Here is a 27,136-nt window from a genome sequence, read left to right on the forward strand (position 1 = left end):
GTTCCTTTTACTAGAGTTGTCACCACAAGCCTTAGGAAAAAAGATTTTTGAATGAGTGACAGAAAGGCTCCATTGTCCAAGAATATAACATAGTCACAAAAATCTCACCATGTCAATGGATGAAACCAACTCCTAGTACCGAATGAAATCAAGAGGCAAAACCAAGGAGGCGGCAGACACAGCAGTTAAAAGATAACTTGAGTTTAATGAAGTATGACCGCTATCATGTTGCTTCTACAACGCTTCTTCAGATACAATAAAATAACATCTCAAAATACTTGTATTTAAGTCTCCATAAATCAATAAAAATACTAGGAGTAGTCACATGACATATACAACAATCACTGACTCTTCAGTTATACTAATCACCTGACCTAAACTCTTGTTTGCAAAATCCCAAATACCACAGTCATCAAAAAAACAAACAAAAAAAAAAACAAATATAAAATATTCAGCCTATAATACAAAGCTGAAAAGCTGGTAAAATTAACATATTAAGTACCTGAATAAAATATACATGCATGTTTACATATAACAAACAATTTTAATACTATCAAAGGCATAATCATATTAATAGCACTCAAGACACCCCTGATTGAAGTCATAAAAACTAGCAAATAAACACATACAAAGCTGCTCAATAACCCCTTCAAGATGTAAACATAAGGCCTGCATCACTGTGTCATTTCTGTTTAAATTTCTACAACCTTTCCATATAAAAAAACAACAAATTTTGTAAAATAAATGCTTAAATTCTCACCCGCAATGGCTTCCACTTAACACAACTTATGACTAATCAGTCTATTTCAAATGAGTCTGCATACACATGCCATTTCAAAATCAGGTTAAACAGTCCATGCAAGTAAATCTAATCAACAACAGTCTTGTGTATATAAAGAACAGCAAAAATAAGTAAAACATACTTATATGGACACCCCCCTGGCTTTGCTAAGCACATCTTGTCATAAATCAACAAGTTTATCGATTGTAAATGAATCTGCATTCTAATACTTTTTCAAAGTCAGCTATTACAGTTTGTGCATACAGATCTGGAAGACATGGATCAGCTCACTAAGCATAGACTAATAGTTAAACCTTCCTGTTATCCAACATGCTCAGTGCACATGAAAAATGTTCAATTCTAATTTTTACTCACCAAAAGCTCCACTTTTATGCATAAGTTCCTACAATCCAGTTGCTGAATGAGTGTAAGCTTCCTTAGGTAGAAAACTACCTGGGTTGTAAACAGCATTCAAAAGGAGAGTCTCTCTGTGAATTCATTACAGCATAGCTATTGTAACTGGTGCCCTCTAATGGTAAATGACAAATATGAATCAATCTAACTGAGCTAACCGAAAAAATGCTCATATAATGCAAAAAAATACTTGTATACACTAATGAGAAAAAAAGACGATGCCTAAATCACAAAGCTGCATAAAAGTTCATGTGCAAAAACATAGTTTAAAAATGCCTAAATCTAAACTTTAAATGTATACAACAAATACATATGTGTCCAATATGCAACTAAACTACAGTAAAATGAAATGCTAAGGGAAATGCATACAATACTGTGATAATCCACAGGTGCAGACAAACATAGATATACATGAAAATGAACTAAAAAAAATACATCGAAATAAATACAGGTAATTACCTAATAAGTGGTCTATCTGCTAGAAAAGGTTTCAAGCAAATACTCTCATTTAAACCATGTTTCCTGTCAGCTTGTAACCTAATAATCCATTTTTGCTCTTCTTGTTCTGTTTTGTTCACCATGTTCCCCAATCTCATATTATCATTCAACCGTTGTAACACTAAAAAACTAAAACTATGTGCTGTGTTAGTGTCATGTACATGCTTGGCTGTGGCCACTGTAAGATCTTGTTTCTTAGTTTTATGTGTGCTTCCGTACTCTTTCCCTCAACGTTTTGTTTTTCCTACATAAAAACTGTAGCATTCCTTGCAGATTGTAAGGTAAACTACATTATGCGTGGAACAATCCGCATAAAAATTCATCTTGTATTCCTTCCCTGTACCTGGGTGTATAAATGTGTCACCACTAACCATGTATTGTCACACACAACAATTTCTACAGCTATAAGTTCCCTTCTCTGAGAAATCTGCATGGAATGCTACAATGAGCATGTTAGATAACAGGAAGGTTTAACTATTAGTCTATGCTCAGTGAGCTGATCCATGTCTGCTAGATCTGTATGCACAAACTGTAATAGCTAACTTTGAAAAGGTATTAGAATGCAGATTCATTTACAACAGATAAACTTGTTGATTTATGACAATATGTGCTTAGTAAAGCCAAGGGGGTGTCCATATAAGTATTTTTTACTTACTTTGCTGTTCTTTATATAGACAAGAACGTTGTTGATTAGATTTACTTGCATGGACTGTTTAACTTGATTTTGAAACAGCGTGTGTATGCAGACTCATTTGAAATAGACATATTTGTTGATTAGTCATAAGTTGTGTTAAGTAGAAGCCATGAGGGTGAGAATATAAGCATTTTTTTACAAACTTTGTTTTTTTTTTATATGGAAAGGTTGTAGAAATTTAAACAGAAATGGCACAGTGATGCAGGCCTTATGCTTATATCTTGAAGGGGTTATTGAGCAGCTTTGTATGCTTACTTGCTAGTTCTTATGACTTCCATCAGGGGTGTCTGACTGCTATTAATATGATTATGCCTTTGATAGTATGAGAATTGTTTGTTATATACAAACATGCATGTATATTTTATTCAGGTACTTAATATGTTAATTTTACCAGATTTTCAGCTTTGCATTATAGGCTGAATGTTTTATATTTGTTTTTTATGATGAATGTGCTATTTGGGATTTTGCAAGCTGGAGTTTAGGTCAGGCGATTAGTATAACTGAAGAAACTGATTGTTTTATATGTTGTGACTACTCCTAACATTTTTATTGGTTTATGGAGACTTAAATACAAGTATTTTGAGATGTTATTTTATTGTATCTGAAGAAGTGTTGTGGAAGCGCTCATACTTCATTAAACTCAATTTTATCTTTTAACTGCTGTGCCTTCCGCCTCCTTGGTTTTGCCTCTTGATTACAAGCATATAACATGTTAATGATACTCATTTGTTAGACAGGTAGGCCCACTGAATACATAGTCCCTTTCCATGGGCAACCCAAAACCAATGCCTGGTTTAGGGACTTGCTCAAGGTCACACAGTATGCAAACAAGACCTACTTCTCACAGCCTTAATCTTCCATGCCAACTGACATGTTATGGGGGTTTCAGCTTATGTTTGAATTACTTGTGCAGATCTGATTATGAAGCAAAAAGACTTTGGAGATAGAGGTAGTCTCTGATGTGGATCAAAGATATATGACATTAATGGGGTCACTATACCTCAGATATACGGTCTATATTAGATCTTTGAATGCTTAGGTTGTTGAACGCCAAAACATCGACACCTAAATGTCAAAATCTAATAAACACGACATGCCAGTTACGCAAATTTTTTTCCCTGAGAAAAAAATTTGCGTGGGGGGAAAAAAACAACAAACAAACTCTAAAACCCTAATCAAGTGGGGGGCTGTGCCCCCCCTAACTAAATATACCAACTCCGAGATCACTCTATATCGGGGAAAAGGGCAAATCCCCGATGACGGCCAAGCAAATTTTTTCCCAGGGAAAAAATTCATGTAATTGGCCTGTTGTGTTTATTAGACTTCAAAGTTTAGGTGTCGATGTTTCGGCATTTTTTTTCAACCTAAGTGTTCGAAGATCTAATATAAACCCCAGATATATGTAGTAAGAAATATGCTGAGTTGTTGCAATGGTATTTTTAAGAAGTTTTAGTAATGGCTAGTTTATTTTTACTGTCTGTTAAACTCAGCTAGTAGCTGACGGGGTCTATATCATATGTTCGAAGTTTTATAACTTCGAACATCATAAAATCGAATTTAAATGTTTGAAGTTATAAAACTTCGAACATACGTACTAAAAAAAAACACTTCCCTTTACCACATTATAGTGCGGTCTCGGAGTTGGTATATTTAAAGAGCGGGGGTGTGGGGGGTGCATGGGGGCTTGCCCCCATGCAGTCAGGTAAGTTCCCTTTTTTTTTTTCATATGTTCGATGTTTGAAATTTCGAACAATTAATTTTGATAAATTAACGCTCAAAGTTTTCAAACTTCAAAGATATGATATATACCCTAGCTGACTGTTTAATGTGAGGAACTCTAAATAATAATAGATAACTAAAATGTTCACTACCTCTTTGGATTAAGTGTCTTTATATGCCTCTAAGAATAACCTGAAAGAATAGGACAAAAAAACTTATATGCACTGTATTATTTTCTCTTTAAGTAGAGTGTTGTACGACTGCAATATGCTAGGCATATTACTTGGAATTTCCTTTTGTAATACTTTCTTAGAATATTTTTCCAAGATGATCTGGACAAAAGACACAAAGAATGCTTCAGAAACATGTAAACTTGAGATAACAGGATGTTTATGCCATGGACAACATTGTCAAGGCCCCCTCATAAATTATATAGTCAATATCAAAGTTACCAACTAGTGAAGGAAAGGGAAATGTCTATGCGGAAAATTTGGGGAGGGGAAATAGGCAACTCTGAAATTCAATTACTGCATCCCAAAACAATATTATGAAGTTAATTATTATTCTACTGCAAAATAGGATGCACTCACTGACAAACCTGTAAGCCAAGCCAGATAGTGGTCAAATGGGGCCCTAGGCAGGGTAATAGATCGGCCCCCCACAACCATTCCAGTGTTCCATTACTTGGCTCTTCCCTCCCCAGTTACCATAAACACTCTTCAAACCTGTCTGCATACTATTTTCTTCTTTATTTCTACAATGATTACAGATATTTCGATTTAATTTAAAACTTTTATTTCAAAGTTTATAGCACAAACGCTGACAGCCATTTGGTAAACAAAACAAACTGCAGTCTCACAATGAAAAACAACTTAGCATTAACAAGACTAAACTTAAATGCCCTTAAAACTCAAACAAATTGAAACCCATATTCTCATAAAATGCATCTGGCCAGCTGCAGATTAAGTATACCTTTGGGCTGTCTTTATACCATGGGCCCCCTGCACACATTTTTACAATTATGCATAAATGCATGCATTCTTTGACTCACCTTCCTGATTGTATTAAATTATATTCCTTGTTTAATACAGCACTTCTTGACAGAATGTGCTTTAAAATTGTAGTTTTGAACATTTTCCCAATAAGCAATGAAACACAACATATGAACCAATGATGACAAAACTAAGGCCACTCAAACTGCTGTCATTATAATCCACCAATATCAGTCAATATGCACAATCTCTGCACAAGTAAAAGTCATCTGAATAATTCCACATTAAAAGGAGAACAGTAACTAATGAAGAGGTTGCTGCTGGCACACAACTTTGGATTTCAGTGCTTTATCGCCAAATTCAGTGCCTGTTGCCCTTGAAGAATAAATTGCCTATGTTACATAAAAAATGGCATGTGGTAATATGTAACAGAGAATGGCTGGCAAACCAACAACTGGTTTATATTTACTAGGCATCTCATCCAAAGGAGGACACACTCAGGAGTACAACCCCCCCCCCCCCGGCCTTATTCTGCATGGTAGTGTCAACTGATCTAATTGGTGTGGGAAGAGAACCCACAGACTTCTGCACCAAAAATAAGTGTGCTACCTGTTACATCACTGATAATGAACAACCCAGCTATGAAACTCTATGACTGACAGACTGTAACCATCACTGATTTGCAAAAACAAAACCAAAAAAAAAAAAAATACAAATTAAAGGTATCTGGCAGTTGGTATGCAGGTTTACACCACTTGCTTGCCAATAATTAAGGTTCAGGGTATTTTATACACACACACACTCTGCTTGAAGACTGCACTCACTGAACATCTGCATATCTGGAGGTATGGATCAACAGTTTGAAGATTGCACTCACAGAACAACTCTCTCTCTCTCTCTCTGCATATCTCCCATTATGGAATCGCAGTCTGACAATTGGACTCACTGAATGGCTGTCTTTCTCTGCATACCACCTGTTATGGAATGGAATACTGCACTCAGAGAACGTCTCTCTCTCGCTCTCTTGCTAGAGACCATATCTCCCTGCTGCTGCAGATGTGCCTGGCTGCTCTGAAGTCCTACTTAAATCTCCCATGGTTTTCTTTCTAAAAATGACATTAGGACATCCTAATGCTGAGGTTTCTGGGGCTTGCTGTGTTTACAGAAGTCTCCTGTGAGGTCCTAAAGGCATGTTGTGTTTATGGAAGTCTAACACTGTGGCTTGTTTTATTTACAGACAATGTTTTGTTATAGTGAAACCAGACCACCACCCCCAGCCAACACAGGCCCTAGGCAGCTGCCTAGGTAACCCAGTGCTAGATCCAGTTCTGGCTGCAAGTCTTAATGTAATGACTGCAAAATAATATATATAGTTTAATTTTGTTAACTCAGTTACCTTTACATAAACAACTAATGCTTTGGTTCTATGTTTATGCAGTAAAAACTGTGCAATTGAAACTAATGGTACCTCAGCATGTCTTATGACAAATGTGTGAAGTCTTACTGGGTTCTATTTTTATGAATTATCTTGATTTTTAAATGTTATGTAATCAAATGTATTGCAAACTAGATTAAGTCTAAAAACGGTCATTTCTTCTAAAACAAATGTGTGGCAATGTGACAACTAGTTGCTAAAATAACAATTTAACAAGGGAACCCACATAATTATTATTCATTATTAGAGCTACACTTTCTTTTCTCTGTTACCAGTATATAAATATGCCTTGAGTTTTGCCCCACAGGAATCATTTCTTCATTGTATACTTACATCTCTCTCTCTATACTGTAAAGATAAATATTCTGCTTAACTCTGCTATTATGATTCATACCATATTTGCATCCGTTTTACAAATGGAATTTTGCCTGTTTATTGCTCACCCTTTAATTAGCTGCAGTAAAGTTTCTTCACAGTTCCGTCAACCATCCCCATCCATGCTTTCAGAAGTACAGTTTAACGTTTCATCCCAACAAAATTCTCTGCCTCCTTCCTTTTTTCTTTTTCTTGCTTCCCTAAAATCACCCAGACAGTGAAATTGTTCATTTTCTTCATTTACTGCATTCACCAGCATGAGTTTTATAGTCGCTTCTCATTCATTTTTCTTCTTTCCTAAGATGAATGATGTATTCACTCAAAAAGGCACATACATACAAATATAGCAATATTCTAACTTTGTGTCTGTATAACTGGCCTACTAGCAAATTTCCAACCAGCGCAACACTGGTGTTCATGACAACAGTATCTCAAACCCTACCATTCTAGAAAGCAGTTACCTAACAAATCCAAGAACTGCAGAAGTGATGGACAATGCTCCTGATCACTGTAAAAATATATTACGATGGACTGAATGCATTTACATACTCCCAGATGCAACTAAGGACAGAGATGAGTATTGCTCACTCTTCAACTGCAGATCAACAACCCCCTTTTTCACATTTTCTTTTTTTCATGGGTTTATGGTGTGGCATCAACTGTTGCCACCTCTCTCGATTCAGTGCCACTCTGCTGCCTTCTTTGACAGACATGTCTGACTGTTGCAGGATTTTTCTTGTGCAATCCATTTACCTCTTGGTTAGATGTCCTCATTTTCCTTGCCTTCTTCCTGCCTCTCTCAAATCTTCAACAATTCATCTTCTGCTTTTCTGCACATGTGCCTAAACCACCACTATCAGCTCTCTTTGACCTTCTCTGCAAGTGCTACTTTGGTTTCTAGTCTGATGTTGTCACTTCAGTCTGTCCCACAGTGTGCATTCTGCCACCTGTCTCAAGCAGTTCATCTCCACGACCTCTAGTTTTCTTTGTGTTTTAAAGAAATATCTTTATTGAATTATCACTTGTGACATAGGCAAACTTACATTAATCTAGATGTAATCAAACCATATTAATGATTTCAAATTGACAAACATTATACATTACAGATATTGGTCTATACAATATACTTAATTCAACATTACATAAATTGTTGAACTCATGCCTTCAATTATACCTCATTCCTCCTTCAAAACATTTTTTCTGCATGTATTGTTCCCACAATTTCATTTTTTTTCTGTGTAATTTACTTCTACCATTTTCTAGAGATCTCACTTCTTTCCTTTTATCTCTTTTTCAATATTCAATACTTCAAGTATGGTTGGTTTAGACTTTGATTTACATTTTCTATTAATTGCTTTTTTGGGAGCCATTAGAATTAAACTTAAGGCCTTACTATGTCCAGACAATTCAGATCCTATATCCCAGCTCAAAAAAAATGTCCTTAGTTACACACACTTGCTTTCCCAGTATTCCTAACAGAGTACTTTGTAAGGAATTTTTAAAGTCTGACAACTCATTATACTCCGAAAACATATGCTCCCAGGTACCTCTTTCTTCCCCATTGCACCTCCAATATTTGCCATCTACCTGATTCCTTGGAGTCTGCTTGGGTATAAAAGTACCTATGCAAACACTTCCAGGCAAAAATCCTAAGTCTTCTATCTTTAGTTGCATATGAGGGAGCCATATGCTACATCTAGGTTTCTTAACTGCTTTGCCTGCCTTCAATGCCCAGGTTTCTGTTACAGACAGTACTACTGGTCTCACCACTGTTTTGCACACCTTTCTTTTCAGCTTCTCTCACACACTACCCCTGCCCCTCTGTGCCACTTGACTATAGCAACTCTAATTCAAGTTTTGGCCTCTTAATTTAGACCTTCTATTCTCCTCAACCATCCCTCCCACGTACTTGAAGCTGTTAACTTGTTCAAGTATTTTCTCTTCTATCTCAGTTTTCTTATCATCATCATCATCTTCTTTCACCTGTTCCCATTAGGGGTCACCACAGCAGATCACCTGTTTCCATTTCTTCCTGTCCTCTGCATCTTGCTCTGTCACACCAACCACCTGCATGTCCTCTCTCACCACATCCATAAACCTTATCTTAGGCCTTCCTCTTTTCCTGTTACCTGGTAGCTTCATCCTTAGCATCTTTTTCCCAATATACTCAGCATCCCTCCTCAGCACATGTCTAAACCAACGTAATTGTGCCTCTCTGGCTTTGTCTCCGAACCTTCCAACCTGGGCTGGCCCTCTAATATACTTATTCCTAATCCTGTCCACCCTCGTCACACCCAGTGCAAATCTTAACATCTTGAATTCTGCCACATCCAGCTCAAACTCCTGCCTTTTTGTCAGTGCCACTGTCTCCAACCCATATAACATAGCTGGTATCACTACCCTCTTGTAGACCTTCCCTTTCACTCTTACAGGTACTCGACTGTCACAAATCACTTCTGACACTCTTCTCCACCCACTCCATCCTGCCTGTAACTCTCTTCTTCACCTCTCTTCCACACTCACCCGTTACTCTGAACTATTGACCCCAAGTATTTAAACTCATCCACCTTCACCACCTCTACTCCTTGCATCCTCACCATTCTTCTATCCTCCCTCTCATTCACACACATATATTCTGTCTTAGTCCTGCTGACCTTCATTCCTCTTCTCTCTAGAGCATATCTCCATCTCTCCAGGGTCGTCTCCACCTGTTTCCTACTCTCACTACAGATCACAATGTCATCTGCAAACATCACAGTCCATGGGGACTCCTGTCTGATCTCATCTGTCAACCTGTCCATCACCATTGCAAATAAGAAAGGGCTCAGAGCTGATCCTTGATGTAACCCCACCTCCACCTTAAACGCATCCGTCACTCCCACCGCAGACCTCACCGCTGTCACACTACCCTCGTACATATCCTGTACCACTCTTACATACTTTTCTGACACTCCTGACTTCCTCATACAATACCACAACTCCTCTCTAGGCACCCTGTCATATGCTTTCTCTAAGTCTACAAAAACACAATGCAACTCCTTCTGACATTCTCTGTACTTTTCCATCAACACTCTCAGAGCAAACATCGCATCTCAGTTTTCTTCTTCTGATTTACCCATTTGTTGCCATGTCAACCATCTTGTCTGTACTCAGTTTTATCCTATGTGCCTTCAGTTTTGCATTCCATTCCCCAATCATTTGCTGAAGTTCCTACTCAGAGTTTGCTTGTAATAGCACATCATCTTCATAAAGCAGCCTTGCTGATATGTTGCTTTCAGCTTTTTTTACTAACATAGTTCATGACCAGTGTAAACACCATTTGGCTTACAGGTGAACCCTATTATACACTCACTCTCACTAAGTACTCCTCTGTGAGTCTGATCACAGTACTTTTCTCACTGACTCCTTGTACATAGCTTGTACTAATGCTACCAATGTTTCCAGGATTTCAAACCATTATAGGACTGGACAGGTTAGCTTTCTTGGAACCTTGTCATATGCTTTCTCTAAGTCTTGGGATGCCTAGTTGGATTCTCCTCATCTCCAGCTTTCTCTTCACTATCTGTGGGCTGCAGAAAATATCTACAATGAAGAACTGCTACTTTGTGACCTCAGTACGGATTACAAGTATGTCACAGACAACTGCTCAACTTACCTTTTTTTGACTAACTCAACTAATCAACAAAACAATGAGAACTGATAAAATTTCTGGCAGGGAAAACACCCTTGAGTGGATGTTAATGCCAACTTTCCAAAATTTCTCAGTACCTGGATCCTTTATGATTCATCAAAAACTATTCATCCACATTCGCTTGCATGAAAAGAGGTTCACATACAGCCTATATGCCAGCATAATTGTACTCAAAATACAAAGGAATTTAATCCTGTCACATTCAGTAGCACACTAAAGTTAGTAATCTGACACATCTATGGGTGCTCGACTCCAACTCTGCTGTACAGAATTTCAGAAATATTTTCTCCAGAGATCCCTCTCTCAAGAAAAAAAAAGGACGAGTGCAAAACTCTCTGATGAATGGTGATGCTACAGTGAGATTTAGTTTGAAAAGGGTACACTGAAACAAAATGTCCAGATACCTGCCTATTGTCCAAACTACTATTCAAAGTAAAATCTATAATAATAAGCAGGAAAAAAAAAATAACAAAACATGTCAAAACAAATTATCAATGTGATCCTGGAAGTTTCTGGCATACCATTATTACCCTTCTTACCACAGAACAAATGCAGCAGTTAAACCGTAAAAATAGTGACCACCAAATTCTGTCACTGTCTTTGCTAATATATATCAGCTCACCAAACCTAGTGGCATTCACTGCAGTACCAACAACTCATTACATTCAGGTATCTTGCACTCCAAAGACAACCCAATGAAAGTAGCTTATAAGTTCTTGGAAAAAATCATCAATTCTGTCACCTTACAATATCCTATCACTCTTCCTAAACACTATGACTGATGTCATTATCTCACAGTACTCTGCCCTCACCAAAGCAATCGTAGAGTACAATTCTTCCTTCAGTATGTACCTGAACAAGCATACGTAGCGTCCTACAGATTGCTGAGGGGTGATTGATGCTTGGCTTGCAAGTCATTCACAACCCCCCCACTTATGAATCTCCTGCAAATTCACAAGTCAAACAGTGACAGAAATACAGGGTCTAAGGACCTGAATTTTTCTGGGACTTAAACAGAACATGCTGGAGAGACAACTGTGTGTTCCCAGAGGCTGTTCCTCTTATGGAACAGGCTTCCCATCCATGTGAAGCTGAGTTTGTCTATTATCCAATTTAAGCACAACCTACTTCAGTGGATGGAGAATTGGAAATTTAGACCAGGCCTGGCACCCATGTTCCTCATGAACAGAGGCAGCTTAAAAATGCCTAGCTCTCGATATCATGTTTGGAAACAGGATGTCATCATTCTTTTGGAAAATCTTAGTTAGGCTTAGAAAGGCCCCCTGGGTCATTATCCTACTAACAATCTATGAATCTATGCTGTTACCTACCCTGTATTTACTTCCATAAACAGGTCAGTTAGACAAAAATCTCATGAGCTTGTGATCATCTTCAGTTATAGTCCCCTGCTGTCAACTAACCTTAGCCAGTTTAAGTCCATAGCCAAACTGCCACTCAAAGCTACTACAAAACAATTTACCCATTCACAACAGTTTAAGCACCTATAAGACAGTTGTCTGTCATCCCCAGTCTAGTAAGAACAGGTCACAGTAAATAAACAACAACTTTTCAACTGTCATCTTAAGATAAGTAATGTTGAAATAGTAGGAACTATTTTCTTGGACTAATCTATCAAGCATCTTTGATATGGTCAATCATAATATACTGCAGTAACTTGTTTTTAAATTAGTTGGATCAATTGTTTTTCAGCTGGTTAACCAGATGTAATCAGTCTTTTTGGTTGTCAATATAGCTTTCAACTGTCAACATTTTTGAAGAACGTCCAGATTTTTGCCTCATATTTTTGGTTTGTTCCTCATAAAAGTTTTGGTTTTGTGGCAAACCACTGAAGAATGAAATACAAAAATAATAGCAAACATTTGAGTTTAAGACTTCATACCCTTTAGAAAATCTATGCTAATGCAAAACCTCTTATTCTGCCAATTTTCTAAGTTTATAACAGCAATTTTTAAAAACTGTCCCCATTTTTTGGGCTTTGTCCCTCCATTATTTATGGCTTTGTCCAGATTTCTTGTGTTAACAGGTTGAGAGGTAAGGCAGTCACCACTAGGCATTTCCTAAGTTTCTGTCTTGGGTTTCCTTTTTTTTTTTTAAACTGTGTTTTTCAGTGCCATACCCTCTGCCTGATAACTTGTAGCCGTTATTCAGTAAACGTATGAAATTATGCTGTTGCTTTTCTCCACTTAATCGCTCCCAGAAATCATCATTGTACTCCAAAAGGCTTTCATCAGAAGTGAGTCTTGAAAAGAAGAATCACCTGACTAAAGTAAATTACAGCCACGCTCGTCTATCCTTGACTGACCCAGACTGCAGACTATTGATAAAGAAACTCCTGAGCTGGTGCAAACATTCACATTGATCAGTGATACTAGTGGCCCCTTCCTGAAGTCTCAGCACCATATCATGAAAATAGTAAATTAGTATAAAAATAAATTTGGCATGCTGTTCGGAGCACATCAGTATACAACTCCTCCAAAGCATGCGCCTCTGCAATTACAGCTTTTCATCTACCAAACCTTTCAATTGCTTAGGCGTTTCAAAATTACAAGTTATGACAGAGCCATAAATTACTCATCTGCTTCCTGGTGGCATTCAACAGTAAGTGCTGAGTAGTGAAAAAAATGCTCCATACTTTGATGTGGCACTCCTCCATAGGATAGAAGAGAAGGGGAGCCAAGTCTATGTCACACTTTCATGATGTGTGGGAGCAAAATGAAAAGGAATGCTCTCCAATTTTGCACTCTTCCCTCCTCTCCTATTGAGGAATGCCAGATCCCTATCTCAACCCCTAACACCTTACTCCCATAACGTCTGTCCCCTTTGCTCCACCTTAATTTCACTTCTCAGTTATCACTGCATTTCAAAATGTGCCTTTGACCATTCATCAAAAACACTTCCCTCCCTAAAAACAAGCAACTAGCATAAAAATGAAATTATATGGTAAAGTCACTTAATATTCAAAAACATGCACTCTGGTTGGACAGATCAGGCAGTGTGCCATTACAAAGAGCATTCCCCACAGAAAAAAAAACTAGCTACTCAACAAGATTTTAACATTCAAACTATTGTACTGCCAGAAACCTTTAAAAAGAGAGAAAGAAAATGTCAAATGGAAAAGAGAGGGAGAAGGTGCTGGCTTCTTGGGAATATGTACATCTATCATCATGATAGATAGATAGATAGATAGATAGATAGATAGATAGATAGATAGATAGATAGTATCATGACATCTTTATCCAACTGGCTTAGACATCAAAAACAGAAGTATTTCTAGGGAATTTTATGTTACTGAATGATACAAGAAGGTAACTAGTAGTTGCCCAACAGCCTGTATCCATTTTCACAGATGAGTACCTAGAAAGGACCTTAGAGTTTCAAAAGGTGAGGAGTTACAAAACTGGAAAGAATACACTTCAGATATATGGGGCACTCAGGGAAGTATTAGCTAGTCTACTCATATTGCTGGTCTCTGAAATAAGATGTGCTTGGGGCAAGATGCTTTGCAGAGTCGTACTGCATTTGCTGTTTTAACGCTACTGGTACAATGCCTAGGAATTTACTTTAATACTATATATAAACAAAATCAACAAAAAATCAGTCAGGCAATCCTTTCCTCACAAAGATGGCAATCCTGGCACATTTCTGTTTCAGAATCTGAAGAATTGATGTAGTAAAAATGCTCAGTGAAAAGAGGTTGGCTCAGACTTAAGTACTTAATAGTGTCTTCCCATTCATAAGGGTTTGCATCTACACTAATTCTCAAATACCCCACTAAATTATACAGGCAAGATTGCCACAAGCTTGAAATCATCTGCTTGTAAGAACAGAGATAATTTGGATTAAAAACAGGAGAAGGTTGAGGTCTAACAGATTTATTTGATAAAACATATTAAGGAGTATGGTGGAGACACAGCCTCTTTTCACTTTTCTATATCCCCCAACAGGACTCGAAAAGAATTAAGTTGTGCAAGGATCCCAAATACTTAACTGGGATACATTTGACCTGATGTTGTCATTTTGATTTGTTCCTCAACTGATGGGTCTCAGATCCAACTCTGCCGCTTCTACCAGATCCCTGGATCCTAACACTCAAGCTCATCCCTTTACCCATTATACCCTGCCAACCTAACATACCTCAGATCTCATTTGCCACCACTTAGCTACAGACTTGGATCCTATCACTCTTGAACCTTACCTGGTTTTCCACAAAGACAGGGTGTCCTTCCGGACCAACCCATCTTTTTTGCCTAAGGTAGCTTCTGAGGTCAACATTAACCAGCTCCTTAACCTCCCAGTTTTCTTTTCAATCTTTTTCAAATCAGTGAGAGTACATGCACCATTTTTTGGCTGTGCATAGACAACTTCACTTTATCTCCATAGAAACAAGGATTGCAGGAAAAATTACCATTTTTCTCTCTCTTTTACACCTAACACATTGGGCAAACCAGTTACCAAAGTTACACTGGCCAGATGGTTAAATGATTGTATCTCCTTTGTCTGTAGTCACAGAGGATAATCCTTGACTAAGCCTCCTACAGCTCATTCCACGGGGTCTGTGGTGGTCCTTTCAGCTTTTTGGTCAAGGACTTCCACAGATGACATCTGTGCATCTGTCACTTGGACTAATGCTCATACCTTTATTGTTCATTACAAATTGGATTTGGTTTCCAGGAAAAGAGCTGCCTTTGTCTCTGCAGTGCTCTGGAATATCCTTCCATAAGGGTCACCCAAGATTCATCTAGCTGGGGAGTCTGTCCCATCAGTTGAGGAATGAATGGAAATTACAACATCGAATAAAAATGTTGTTTATTCACCATAACACTCCATCTGTGCTGTCCACTTTCATTCTTCCTCAACTTCTCACCCACTTGCCCCCTTCCCTTTGCTCCTTGAAAGACCCAAGAGGTTTCTTTGGGAACCATTACTCATTGTTTGAGCTCCATCTCCTTTTCTTATTCTATCCTTTATTATATCCTTTAAGCTTTTGTCCCTTTGTCTCTAAGGGCAGCAAACTCGATCTGAAGTATGCTAGGTTGGTGGGGCATTATGGGTATCGGGAGGAGCTTGACAAGATCTGAGAATCTGGTAGAAGTGGCCAAGTCAGACACAAGTTGGATCCTAGAGCCATCAGTTGAGGAAGAATGAAAATGGACAACTCAGATGGAATGTTATGTTGAGTACACAACTTTTTTTTTTAATAAATAAAAAGAAGGTACTTTACAGCCCTAACTCTGATGATAGCAGTGAAAATATGTTGCATTACTAAACACAGTTCCCTTCATTAATTTAATTATTTGGTACAGAATCAGCTTACTTGTCCTTTCAGGGTGTTTTCCAATATGACATGGGGGAAATAGTAGTAGTAAATGTAGTAGTGATACAACAAAATAATGATAAACATACCCAGAATTAAGACTGTTAGGTACTATATACAATAGCATTACAGACAGACATTACTTTCATTAAACAGTATAACTAAACAATGCAATAACTGTAGTTTTTCCTAATAGAGTTTATTGAATTTATAAAACTACATTTTTCTTAGTGCAGATGTTAGCAGTTATAAGACAGATAAGTTTGTATAAGTCTGTCTTTGGAGACTGTAAGAGTTAATAAGTTTGGTAAAGCACTGACGTGTAACTGCAGCTATTAAGGGTGTACTGAGTTATGGATGTTTTGAGGATTATGGCTAACTGATAGTCATGGCAAATGTTTAGAGAACACTAGGATAATACTAAAAGGGTGTTGTGAGGCCCACTGCCTGATACCTAAAAGATTCATTATTTCCCTGCAATGTTTATACTGTCGGACACTATTTTGTTCAGGTAGTGGGCTGTCTGCTGAAGTATTTTGTATTATATACAATTTTTTTACATTCTTGATATAAAACAGTTCCTCTAACTAATGTTTCAGAGTTTGTAAATGTTGGAGGAAGTAGTTCACATCCAAAATGTAATTTAGGTAAGTATGTTGTTGCCTCACAGTAAGAAGCTGTCCGGTTCGATTCTCAGCTAGAGCGTCCTCTTTGTGGAGACATGCGTGAATGGGCGTACCTTCGTTGAAGGTTGTGCGTCAGGCCTGACAAGCTGGTACATAAAAATCAACTGCCAATCATTAGCGGACGGGAGTTCCGCTGTGGCGACCCCTAACCGGGAAAAGCCAAAAGACACAAACATTTAATGTTTACACATGCACACACACACACACACACACACTCACACACATACACACAAAGACATTCACGTAAAGATGCAGACATACAGACTTACACACATATACATGAGTATAATCACAAAGTAAATGCATCTAGCACTTTAATGACTCAAACGTCTTACCGTGATCAAACAAAGAAATGCATAAGTAATAGTGCCAACAGTTTATTTCAAGTCATTTTCTTCACCTAAGTACAATACAAAGCGTTAAAACTCCCCCCAAAGGATTAGAACTCTCCCAAAGCATTAAAACATTCCCCTCCACAGACAGACAAACATCATGTCCTTGTAACTACTACTACGGTTATTTGTGCTAGATTTATTTTCCTGATCACTAACCATCGGCTTTATAAGAGTCTCAGTTAAGGAGGCAAAAAGGAAAAGGCACATCCTATAAATGCTACAGCTGCAGCTACTTGCATTAGATATTTGTAATTATTTATTTCCCAGTTCACTACCCATGGCTTTCTAAGAGCCTTCGTTAGGGAGAAAAAGAAAAGGTGCTATTTGCAGCTACTTGTGCTAGATGCATGTATGTATTTATTTCCCTGCTGGCTAAGGACAGCTTTCTAAAAGCTTCTGTTAGCAAGGAGAAAAGAAAAGAAAAGACAGGCTCCTGTAACAACCACTGCTTCAGTCAGTTACTTCATTTTTCCTTAATTTTTTGTCACTCTCATTAACCACAGCTTTTTGAAGACGCATGGTTAGCGAGGGGAAAGGAAATGTCAGCTTCTGAAGAAGATTTCATTGTGAGGGCTTGTATTTCATGCCAGATTAAATGCCTAATTTTGAACTGGACTTCAACTGTATATTAATACCCTGCTCTGGAACCTTGGGCAGCCAATGAGGAATGTTTATTTTTCCAAGTGCATTATCTAATACTTAATAAATGGACTTCTTAGTACTTATCAAATAGCTCATTTTGCCCTCCTCTCTTTAGGACTGCTTTATGACTCTAACATGCATCTCTGCAGTAGGGTGCTGCTTTTGAAAGGCTGTTCCTGTTATCCAGCATCCTTTTCTATGAAATAAAACTGCTGCTTATTTTTACAGCAAAAAACATGACAAGCTTACTGGGGCCTTTGTTAGATTAATCTGATAGATATTTATGTAGTTTATAAGTTACAAAATATATCTCACCCTGTATTGTTGGCTCTTCAACCTGTGTTAAGAGAAGAACCCTATAAAGACTTCATGGCATATATTGCAGTTCATAGTCTGTCACTGAACTGTACTGAGCACAATTTCTCAGCTGAGCTGGAAGTCGGGACTGACTGATGATTCACCTTCTATCCTTACCTAGTACCACTGTTGTGGTCGTTGTGTTAGGGTAGGCTTTCTTAGACCTTGCTACTTCAGCGACTCCCCTGGGTCATCCAGATAAAAAAAGGGCATCAGACACCACTTCAGTTGTTTGGCAGTACTGAAAAGGTGGCCAGGAAATACACCATATTTATGCTAAAATAAATTTATTTTTAAAATGTCAAGGCTCACTCTGTGGTGAAACAGCCTGCCTCTTCCAAACAAACAGCAGTGCAGAAATGTCACGTATGGGTATTCATCGCTGACACAGATTTTACCTAATCCACTCATTGTAAAGCAGCAATTTGCTCAGTGTCTTCTGCAAAGAACAATAACTTCACTTCATTCTCCTTAATCATCATCTAATGCTGATGTCTAACATTCCTTCCTAGAGACAGAGAAAACCCAGTTTATGAAAGTTCAGAGGTGTTAAGATAATTACTTCAATCACAATAGTGCACATATTTTGGCTGCATAAGCTTATTGTTTTTTTTTTTCTGCCTCTGGATACCTTCATTGTACTACACTTGGCTTTTAACTCTTGACTTCCAGACCCTGCTTCATCAGTGTACTAACAATTAATGAAAAAAAAAGTGTGTGTGTGTGTGTATCAACTGCAATCATACCTCTCAAACTCTCAGAGCAAGAAATCAGGACTAAGCCATAAATAATGGGGGAACAATTTTTAAATATTGCTCTTATGAACTTAGAAAGTTAATAGAATAACAGGTTTTGCATTAGCCTGACATTTCTGAAGAGTATGGAAGTCTACAGTTCAAATACCTGTCAATTTCTGAGTTCAGTCCTCAATGACTTGCCAATGATTTGCCAGAAAATCAAATATTTTATGAGGAAGAGACCAAAAATGCGAGTTAAAAAAATCTAGACAGCCTATCTGGACAATTAAGAGGTATGGTAAAGCTACTATTAAAAGCCTTTCTGTCAAGCCTAAGATCATGAGAACATAGTTTATATTCAATGCTTTTCTTCCTTCTGTGAATATTGTTCTTTAGTAAGTGCTACTTATAAATGGCATATAAATCACTTTGTGCAGATGGTACAGCTGCATGCTTCAAAACAAACACCATCCGTAACCTCAGCATGGTACCGAGAGTGATCTCTACCAGACCTTTAAACTGGGATAGTAAATTACAATACAACAAATGCCTAGAGCGCATAAAGAATTAAACATGCCAGATGTTGATCCTAGGGGTCTCTGCTGCTATTAAGGAAGCATTATGAAATATAAAATTACTAAGACTAATGGGTGCCCATAAGCACAAACATAGCAAGTTACAAAGCAAGGTAGGTTAGGTGCTACATTCCGGATAAAATTAATGAAGAAATACCTTGAGTGCATCCCTTTTACTAGCCCGTCCTGTCTACAATTAAGAATTTATTGTGCAGGTAGATGCTTTAAACCAAGGTTTAAGCTCTGTACTTAGGTTTCATTAAAGGGGAAAGACATCCCACACAGTATTTTAACCATACACTTCAGTCCAGGAAGGAGTCCTTTGCAGCCATAGACAGGAGTATCTGGCCATAGTTTGGGTTTCTCAAAGCTTCACTTCTACCTGTATAGCAGAAAATTTAGTGTGGTCATAGATCACAATCCTTTAAAGTGGTTACACAAGGCCTGTGGTCCCAACAATGAGCCACTCCAGTGCGGCTTGGTATTGCAGTTAAACAACATGACAATAAAGCTTAGGAATGGGGGTAGCAATCCAAATGCATATGATTTATCAAGAGGCTGGGAAGTGTACTCAGATGGTGCACCCCCAACTCGAGATCTGTCAGTAGAATTTGGATGGGAGAACGACATGTAAGGGCTGTATACAAGCCTTCCATTGCTACAGTACAAATACAACAAAGCTGTGAAATGTACAGAACAAGTATAACACCCGTAACTGTGTTTTTTTTATTCAGCGATGATGCAGCAGGGTTGCAAAATGCAGAAAATATACAAAATGTTATGAAATATGTAACTCTTCTTTAACTACAAAACTATATAAAAAATGTAACAGATTTGCTTAGACGACAGTATGGCAACTTGCAGCTAAAAGCAGAAAATAAACTTGAAAGTGTAAAGCTGTAAACTTTTCTATGGGATGGGAGAAAGAAAGATTGACTTCAGGTGGGATTTACAAAGCAAATAACTGCAGCTTTTGTTTCTTTCAGTAGGCGCACACAAACAGACAAATTCTCTGGTTATTAGGGCTGGACTTATGTCCTGTCTTATTTTCTGCAGTACATTATGAAATCTTCTAGAAAGGCTATTTGTTCAATGTAATTTAGCTGGGTAAACATTTCTTACACATTTTTTTCTTCGTATGCAATACATTTATTTACAATCAGCATTTTTGTTTCCTTGTGCAATCACTTCCCTGTTTATTTAACGCAAACTGTACTGCTCAACTATCATTTAGTAAAGAATTCTGTTTATGTAAAAGAATGTGACTATTTTTTTAGTTACCGATATAAGAAAATTATTACTGTGAGGTGACTAGCTACAGGTTTCAGTCCGAGTCAGACTGCTCTGTTGTAAACTACCATCAGTTTGTTTTGTATTTCATTTGCTCATGTTTAGAGTGGAGCAGTCAGTGAAATGTTCCAGATTTGACTCTGGACTGGTGGCAGTGAACGTGGACCAAGAGAAATCAGGTTACAGTAATGGAAGGCATTACTAGCCAGTAACCTTCTTTGAAAATTACTATTTGTCTAAGAATGTAATAGTTTATTCAGATTACAGTTACTGAGAGTAAGCACACTATAAGGTACTACATTCAGAGGGGAGGGGCTTGGGAAGCCAGGGCTTATAGCTCTATGGTTATACAGGGTGGAACCTACTTGGGTGTGGATAGTGTGGTCCACAGCCTAGGAGAACGGTGCATATTTTGTGCATGACCTTGAGGGCAACCTTCAACTACCCAATTGTTTATAGTGGTATTATGTATATGCTAATTGGTTTATTACCAATGGTGTGAAACATGAGATATATATTCCTAGTGGGTATCACCTGTTGGTGGCAATGGGTGGGATTTTGTAAGCTTGCACCGTTATCCATTACATTATTGTGGGCAGTGGTGAGGAGTGAAAACTCACCACCTGGGCAGACTGTAGCACCACCCACCTGGACAGTCATCATCTAGAACCTGATGTACTGGATTGAACCAGTGAAATTAGTAAAGTCTGGCAGGGATACAAACTATCCATTCCACTTTAGAACTACAAACAGGTAGAAGTAGCAACCTCGAGGGATAAGTTCTACAGTTCAGTTGAGGAGAAGAGTCTTGGTTTGTCCAAAAGGGTCTATATTATCAAATCGAAAAACCCTTTACGGATATACCTAAACGTCAACAATTATAACGCGAACCGCGAAAATCCCGAATGCACTAAACAGCAAAAAATAAAATAACGAACTGTCATAGTCGGCCAACCCCACCACCCGCTACATACTACCTACCCAAACAAAATAAATAAACCACATACATACACTAACTAAACCCTACTTCTAACCTAAAGTAAATCACCAAAAACTTACTTCTAACCCTACACTAAACCCCACATACACAGCAAACTATGCACTACCCTTAACCCCTCCCTAACCCTAAGGTCCCGTAACTACTGCACATGTCCCCTACAGACATACACCCAAAAAAATAAATAATACACATACATACATTTAATAAAACCCTACTTCCAACACTACACTAAACCCCACATACACAACTATCTATGCACTATCCTTAACCCCTCCCTAACCCTAAGGTCCATAACTACTGCACACTTCCCCTACAGACATACACCCAAAAAAAAAAAATAATACATATACATACAGTTAAATAAATCCCTACTTCTAACACTACACTAAATCTTACATACATGACCTATCTATTCACTTACCTTAACCCACATCCTAACCCTAAAGTCATATCTATCGCACACTTACCTTATGGAGCTATACAGCAGATGGGCCAACCATTACACTTCAACATTTCAATTTTCACTATTTTGGACGTTCGTCATTTCCGTCTTTCATGCAATACGTGTCACTCTTTTTGTATTCGCGATTACGGTCTTTTGATTTGTTAATAGGAACCCGTCCAAAGAGGTCTACCCAAGATGGCGCGGTGTCTTAGTTCAGCATTTCTGGGAGTCTCAAAAACATAGTCCAGGCATTATGAGGCTTTATTTATTTATTTCTATTTGTTTATCGATTTAGTGCAGTAATTAATGATGACCAGGTGCAACCCAAGTGGAAAAAAAAAACAATCGCAAATGAAAAATACTGTGGTGGTTAAACAAAGAAAATATAACAAAAAAAGTTCAAATACAAACAAGATAAAAGAAAGGCAGTATACAAAAAGTACAGTGCAATGGAAATGGAGAAGAAATCACCAAAAATAATAGTTTAGAAGGCTAACAGATGTAAATGGAAAGAGAGTACTGTATTTATATTTTTACATATGTACATAAGATAAGAATGAGCAAGCACATGGACACAGGACCAGCCTTTGGTCAACTGGTGCCCTAGGCAAAAGGTCTCCACAGTGCCCCCAAACTGGTCTACATACACCATCCAGATTACTGGAAAAGTACCCCTGCTACAGTGGCGCCCTATGCGGCCACCTAGTTGACCTATGCCTAAGGCTGGCTATGCATGGACAGGAGACTGACAGATGTATGAGAATTAGGTGATGTCACCAGTAAGGTAACAGGAGCACTTGGCCTTACATTTAAGGTGGATTTTAAAGTATTTTGTAATTATGGCTATTTTGGAGGTCTCTCTAATGAATGGAAGGAAAGGCTCATTATTGTCATTCTTGATGACTGGCTCTGTACAGGTGATGACCCAATGCTCCTCCTCCTTTTATCATTCCCAGATACTCATAAATATATTTTTAGGAAGAAAGAATGGGAAGGGGGGTACAGGTTACTCCACAGAAAACATCATGAACCTTAAGTTTTTTGAATAGAAGTCATGTGTGTGCTTGTTTATTTTAGGGGATGGGGAAGAGAATATTGTGGGTTTCAGACTGGCATCCTTTATCCGTAATAGAAATCCAAACCAATGAGTAAAAAGTTCACACTAACAAACCATTCAGTATAAACCTACATGAAAGACCTTGCCAAGCTAATCTTCATTGTGTAATATTATAAACATCCTCATATGCAGAGGCCTCTAAAGGAGATTTAAGGTTTTATATAGTGAAAACATTAGCCTGACTAGGTCTTTCTCGCAGCTGTTATCCACAATAGAGGTAACAGCTTCCCCATACTCAGACTCCTTATGGGGAGGGTGATTCTCATACTCCCAGTCAGGTCCAGTAGGAATACCTGTATACATTAAAGGCTTGCATAGGGGGAAAGGCATTTGACAAATGTGCAACAAAAACATGGGAGCAGACAGACACAATGCTAGGGTGCATGTCTGCAAAAGGGCAGTGCAGAGGGCATGAAAAACATGCATCAGGCTACTTTCCTTAAAGGTATTATGCCTTACCTATGTGGTTAAGTCTCAGCAGACTTCAAACATTGGGCCAAAGTCTATGACCTGAGCTACAAGATATAGTAGAGGAAGATTAAGTGGACACCCACTTTTAATATGGGCTAACTGACCTTACTGGGCACACAAAAGACCCAAACATGAGAGTTCTTGGATATGAGTACCATCATCGTACACTAGAGTGAATCAACCAACTGCTCTGTGAGAACAGGCTAGTTGCCTATGTACATTAACCGATGACTGGGGCAATAGGTGGTCTCTACACCTTTGGATGCACCCATAAGCTGGGAGCAGAAATGTGATTCCTCTTGGTGTCTCCTCATCCACCAAACTAAAAGACAAACGTGAACGTCAGCTCTGAGTAGTCAAGAACAGCTTCATGGCTCATAGCAGCTGAAGGACAATTTCAGTAACGACTTGGCTTTGGAAGGGCTTGATTCCATCTGATGTTTGCTGGCGGTTGGGTTGGATTTCTAGCATTAATGGCAGTCGTACGTCATGCTCTGTCCACGTGCGAATATAATGTGTGTAGGTCTTGAGTACTTGCTGTCAGCCACATGGAAATGTGGAAAATGTGTTTCTAGGCATCAAATGTGGAAACTTTGTTTAGAGACTTTACTCTGTAAAGATTTGTACCATGGGAATGGCAGAAACAAACTGAGGCTGAACTGGCGGTTGCAGTAACTTACTGAACTTTCCTAGAGTTTTCAAGTGATACCATGGTATACGGGCAGAGGAAACATGTACCTCTCTGAGCACTGCATCTTCAAAAGGAAGTGCAGAAATGGATGAACCCAATCACAGACCCATCAAGGAGGGCCCTTCATTCTACAGTTACCAGTTTATGGAATGGTGCTTCAATACCAGTTAAGACCACAAAATATTGCATGTATCAACCCTGCAGAGTTAAAGGTCAAATCTTACATGACAGCTGGCATGGTGTACATTTCACAACATTCTGACAACTCTCTGTGAGCTGACAGCATATATCATCTGTTAATCTTCTTGTTAATGATGTTTCTACCCTGGAACATGCAACTCTGTCACTGCATTGTGCATTATTAATGACTTTCCCTATATTAGTCAAATCATCAAAAAACATACTGATGTCTTTACACAATACATTACTGATGATTTAATTTTCAAGACAGACCTAGGCAGTGATCTCTACATGCAGCATTCACTGCAGAGATGGTGCTATAAAGCACGAGTGTATTCCGTGAATGTTGCACATAACACTAACAAGAGAATCTGGTGCCCCCAATCGTACAATAAAGTGATATATCAGTAATACTTGACAGTCTGCGGAGTCACTGGGGATTTACCAGTTCCTCATGTTGTGTCAAAGGCAAACTTCAATAAAACCACAACAGAGACACATTCAGCATAGCCTACAGTCTAAGTTTAGTAACTGGGTTAAAAATCAAGCTAGTACTACAAATGTGATTTCTTAAGTTCTTAAATGTAGAATAGCAATTGAACTTTGATTGTAAACTTGTATGAAGTTGCACTTAACAAGTATGAAGCTATTTCAGAAATGAAGCAGAAATAATATTGGTACACTCACCCTGAACATTAAAAGTACTGTCCCTTAAATGCCAGATACCACATAAAATGAAACAGATATGGATCACACAAATCATAGTTTCCAAGTACCCAAGAAGTAAAGCCAGACAGTGTTTTGCTACTTTTCACATCAGCGCAGAACAAAACAGATAAGCTTTGAAAGGAACCATTCTGAATACTGTCTTTCCATTGTTGACTAATAAACGACTGTCTGATGTTTATTTTTGTTTACAAAAGCCTCTTCCAGGGAAAGGTCAGTTCTATTACAGGAAGAATTTTAACTACAACTACTACTGTGCTGTTAATGTCAAGTCATTGTTCTGTTTTTTTTTTTTAACTGAGAAATATATATACTGATTTCCTGTATATTCAAAATAACAGTTCTAATATCCTATGAGAAATTGTTTCATGCCACATGAAATGAGGCTTAATAGAAGACCCTGATGCAAAAAGTATAAATGTATCTATGAAAAGAAGCGTTTATATCACATTATCGAAAGATGAAAACAGTGAACGCTATTTCATCGGCCATAAAACATCGACTAAACATGAAAATATTGAACATTCAGAACAGCGAATATTTTCCCATGGAAAAAATTCACAGCTCCAAAACACACACACACAACACAAGCACATCAAACAAACAGCAACCACACACATACACTTAAATTCCTACATCTAACGCTACACTAAACTAAACATACACTACTATCTACCAACTTACCTTAACGCAAACCCTAACCCTAAGGTCTGTCACTATCTCACACTGACCTAACCCGCGTCCTAACCCTAACTCACTTAAACCGCCCCAACCCTAAAGTCTGTCACTATTGCACACACGCCTAACCCACGCCCTAACTCACTTAACCCGCCCCTAACCCTAACGTACAAACAATCGCACACTTACCTGAACCCAACCCCTAACTTTCCACCACAACGCTAAGAATAGTGAAGCCACAGAAATGGCCAATCGAATTCTTTCCCGAGGAAAGAATTCTCTGTTCTGCAGCTTTGCTATTCTTAGCGTTCACTGAATTGTGTTCGATATCAGATCATTCGAAGTTTTAATACTTCGATGTTCTGATATTGACCCTTCCACAACAGCTCCTTTTTCCATGTGATGCATTTACTATGCTAACCACATAGACACTTTTATAGCTGCGGTGGTGGTGCTGCGGTAGCGTTGTCGCCTCACAGTAAGATGTTGTCCTGTTCGATTCTCAGCTAAAGCGTCTTCTGTGTGGAGACATGCATGAATGGGTGTACTTTCATTGAAGGTTGTGCATCAGGCCTGGCAAGTCGGTACGTAAAAATCTACTGCCAGTCATTAGCGGACCGGAGTTCCGCTGTGGCGACCCCTAACTGGGAAAAGCCGAAAGATACAACAACCACATAGACACTTTTAGACCCCAACCCAAAAAGAAGATGCAAGAATCATGCACCATCCAAGTCAGAGCCAATGCAATATTAACTGCACAGTGTCTGTCATACTGTGCAGTTCGGTACATCAGTGTACCAATGCCTGTGCTCCATGCTTGCTTGCTTGTCTGCCTGTATATCAGCTCTCATAATAATATTAGGGCATTCCCTATTAGAAAAAAATACTGTATGGAATTTTGTTGTCAGATATAGGTCTTCACTAGTCTTTTAATGATCTTTTAAACTTATTCTTCTTGTTTTATTTCTTATGGATTTCTGTGCTATGTTTCTGCCATGTTATACTTTCAATGTTTTTATTAGTAGTTACTGTTTATATCTCTTAAAATGCAGATTAATTCTATCTTCTGTAGGTGAAGTTTTTACCTATTTACGTTGCTGTTTGAGAATGTGTTGATTACGTTCATGTTATTATTAAATGCACTGATGCACTGTATTAATGGTTTAAATGGTTTACATGTATTACCCTTTCTAAAGCCACTTTTCTACCCAG

At 38.2% G+C, this 27,136-nt stretch overlaps 1 protein-coding gene across 9 annotated transcripts in view; it reads right to left on the reverse strand.

Annotated features, from left to right (window-relative positions):
• Positions 1–27,136, reverse strand: part of STX11 (syntaxin 11) — a 1,126,953-nt gene that overhangs the window by 120,874 nt on the left and 978,943 nt on the right. The window contains exon 1 of one of the 9 annotated variants that reach the window (XM_044069634.1): positions 1,157–1,273. The exons of the other annotated variants lie outside the window; for them this stretch is intronic. Within the exon in view, the coding sequence (XP_043925569.1) occupies positions 1,157–1,178 (22 nt within the window). The 5' untranslated portion in view covers positions 1,179–1,273. Of the gene's footprint in view, positions 1–1,156; positions 1,274–27,136 lie in introns of those variants that run through there. 9 annotated transcript variants of the gene reach the window in all.

Source organism: Protopterus annectens, chromosome 1.part0 (assembly GCF_019279795.1).
Source record: "Protopterus annectens isolate FY-2018-M chromosome 1.part0, PAN1.0, whole genome shotgun sequence".
Lineage (NCBI taxonomy): Eukaryota > Metazoa > Chordata > Ceratodontiformes > Protopteridae > Protopterus > Protopterus annectens.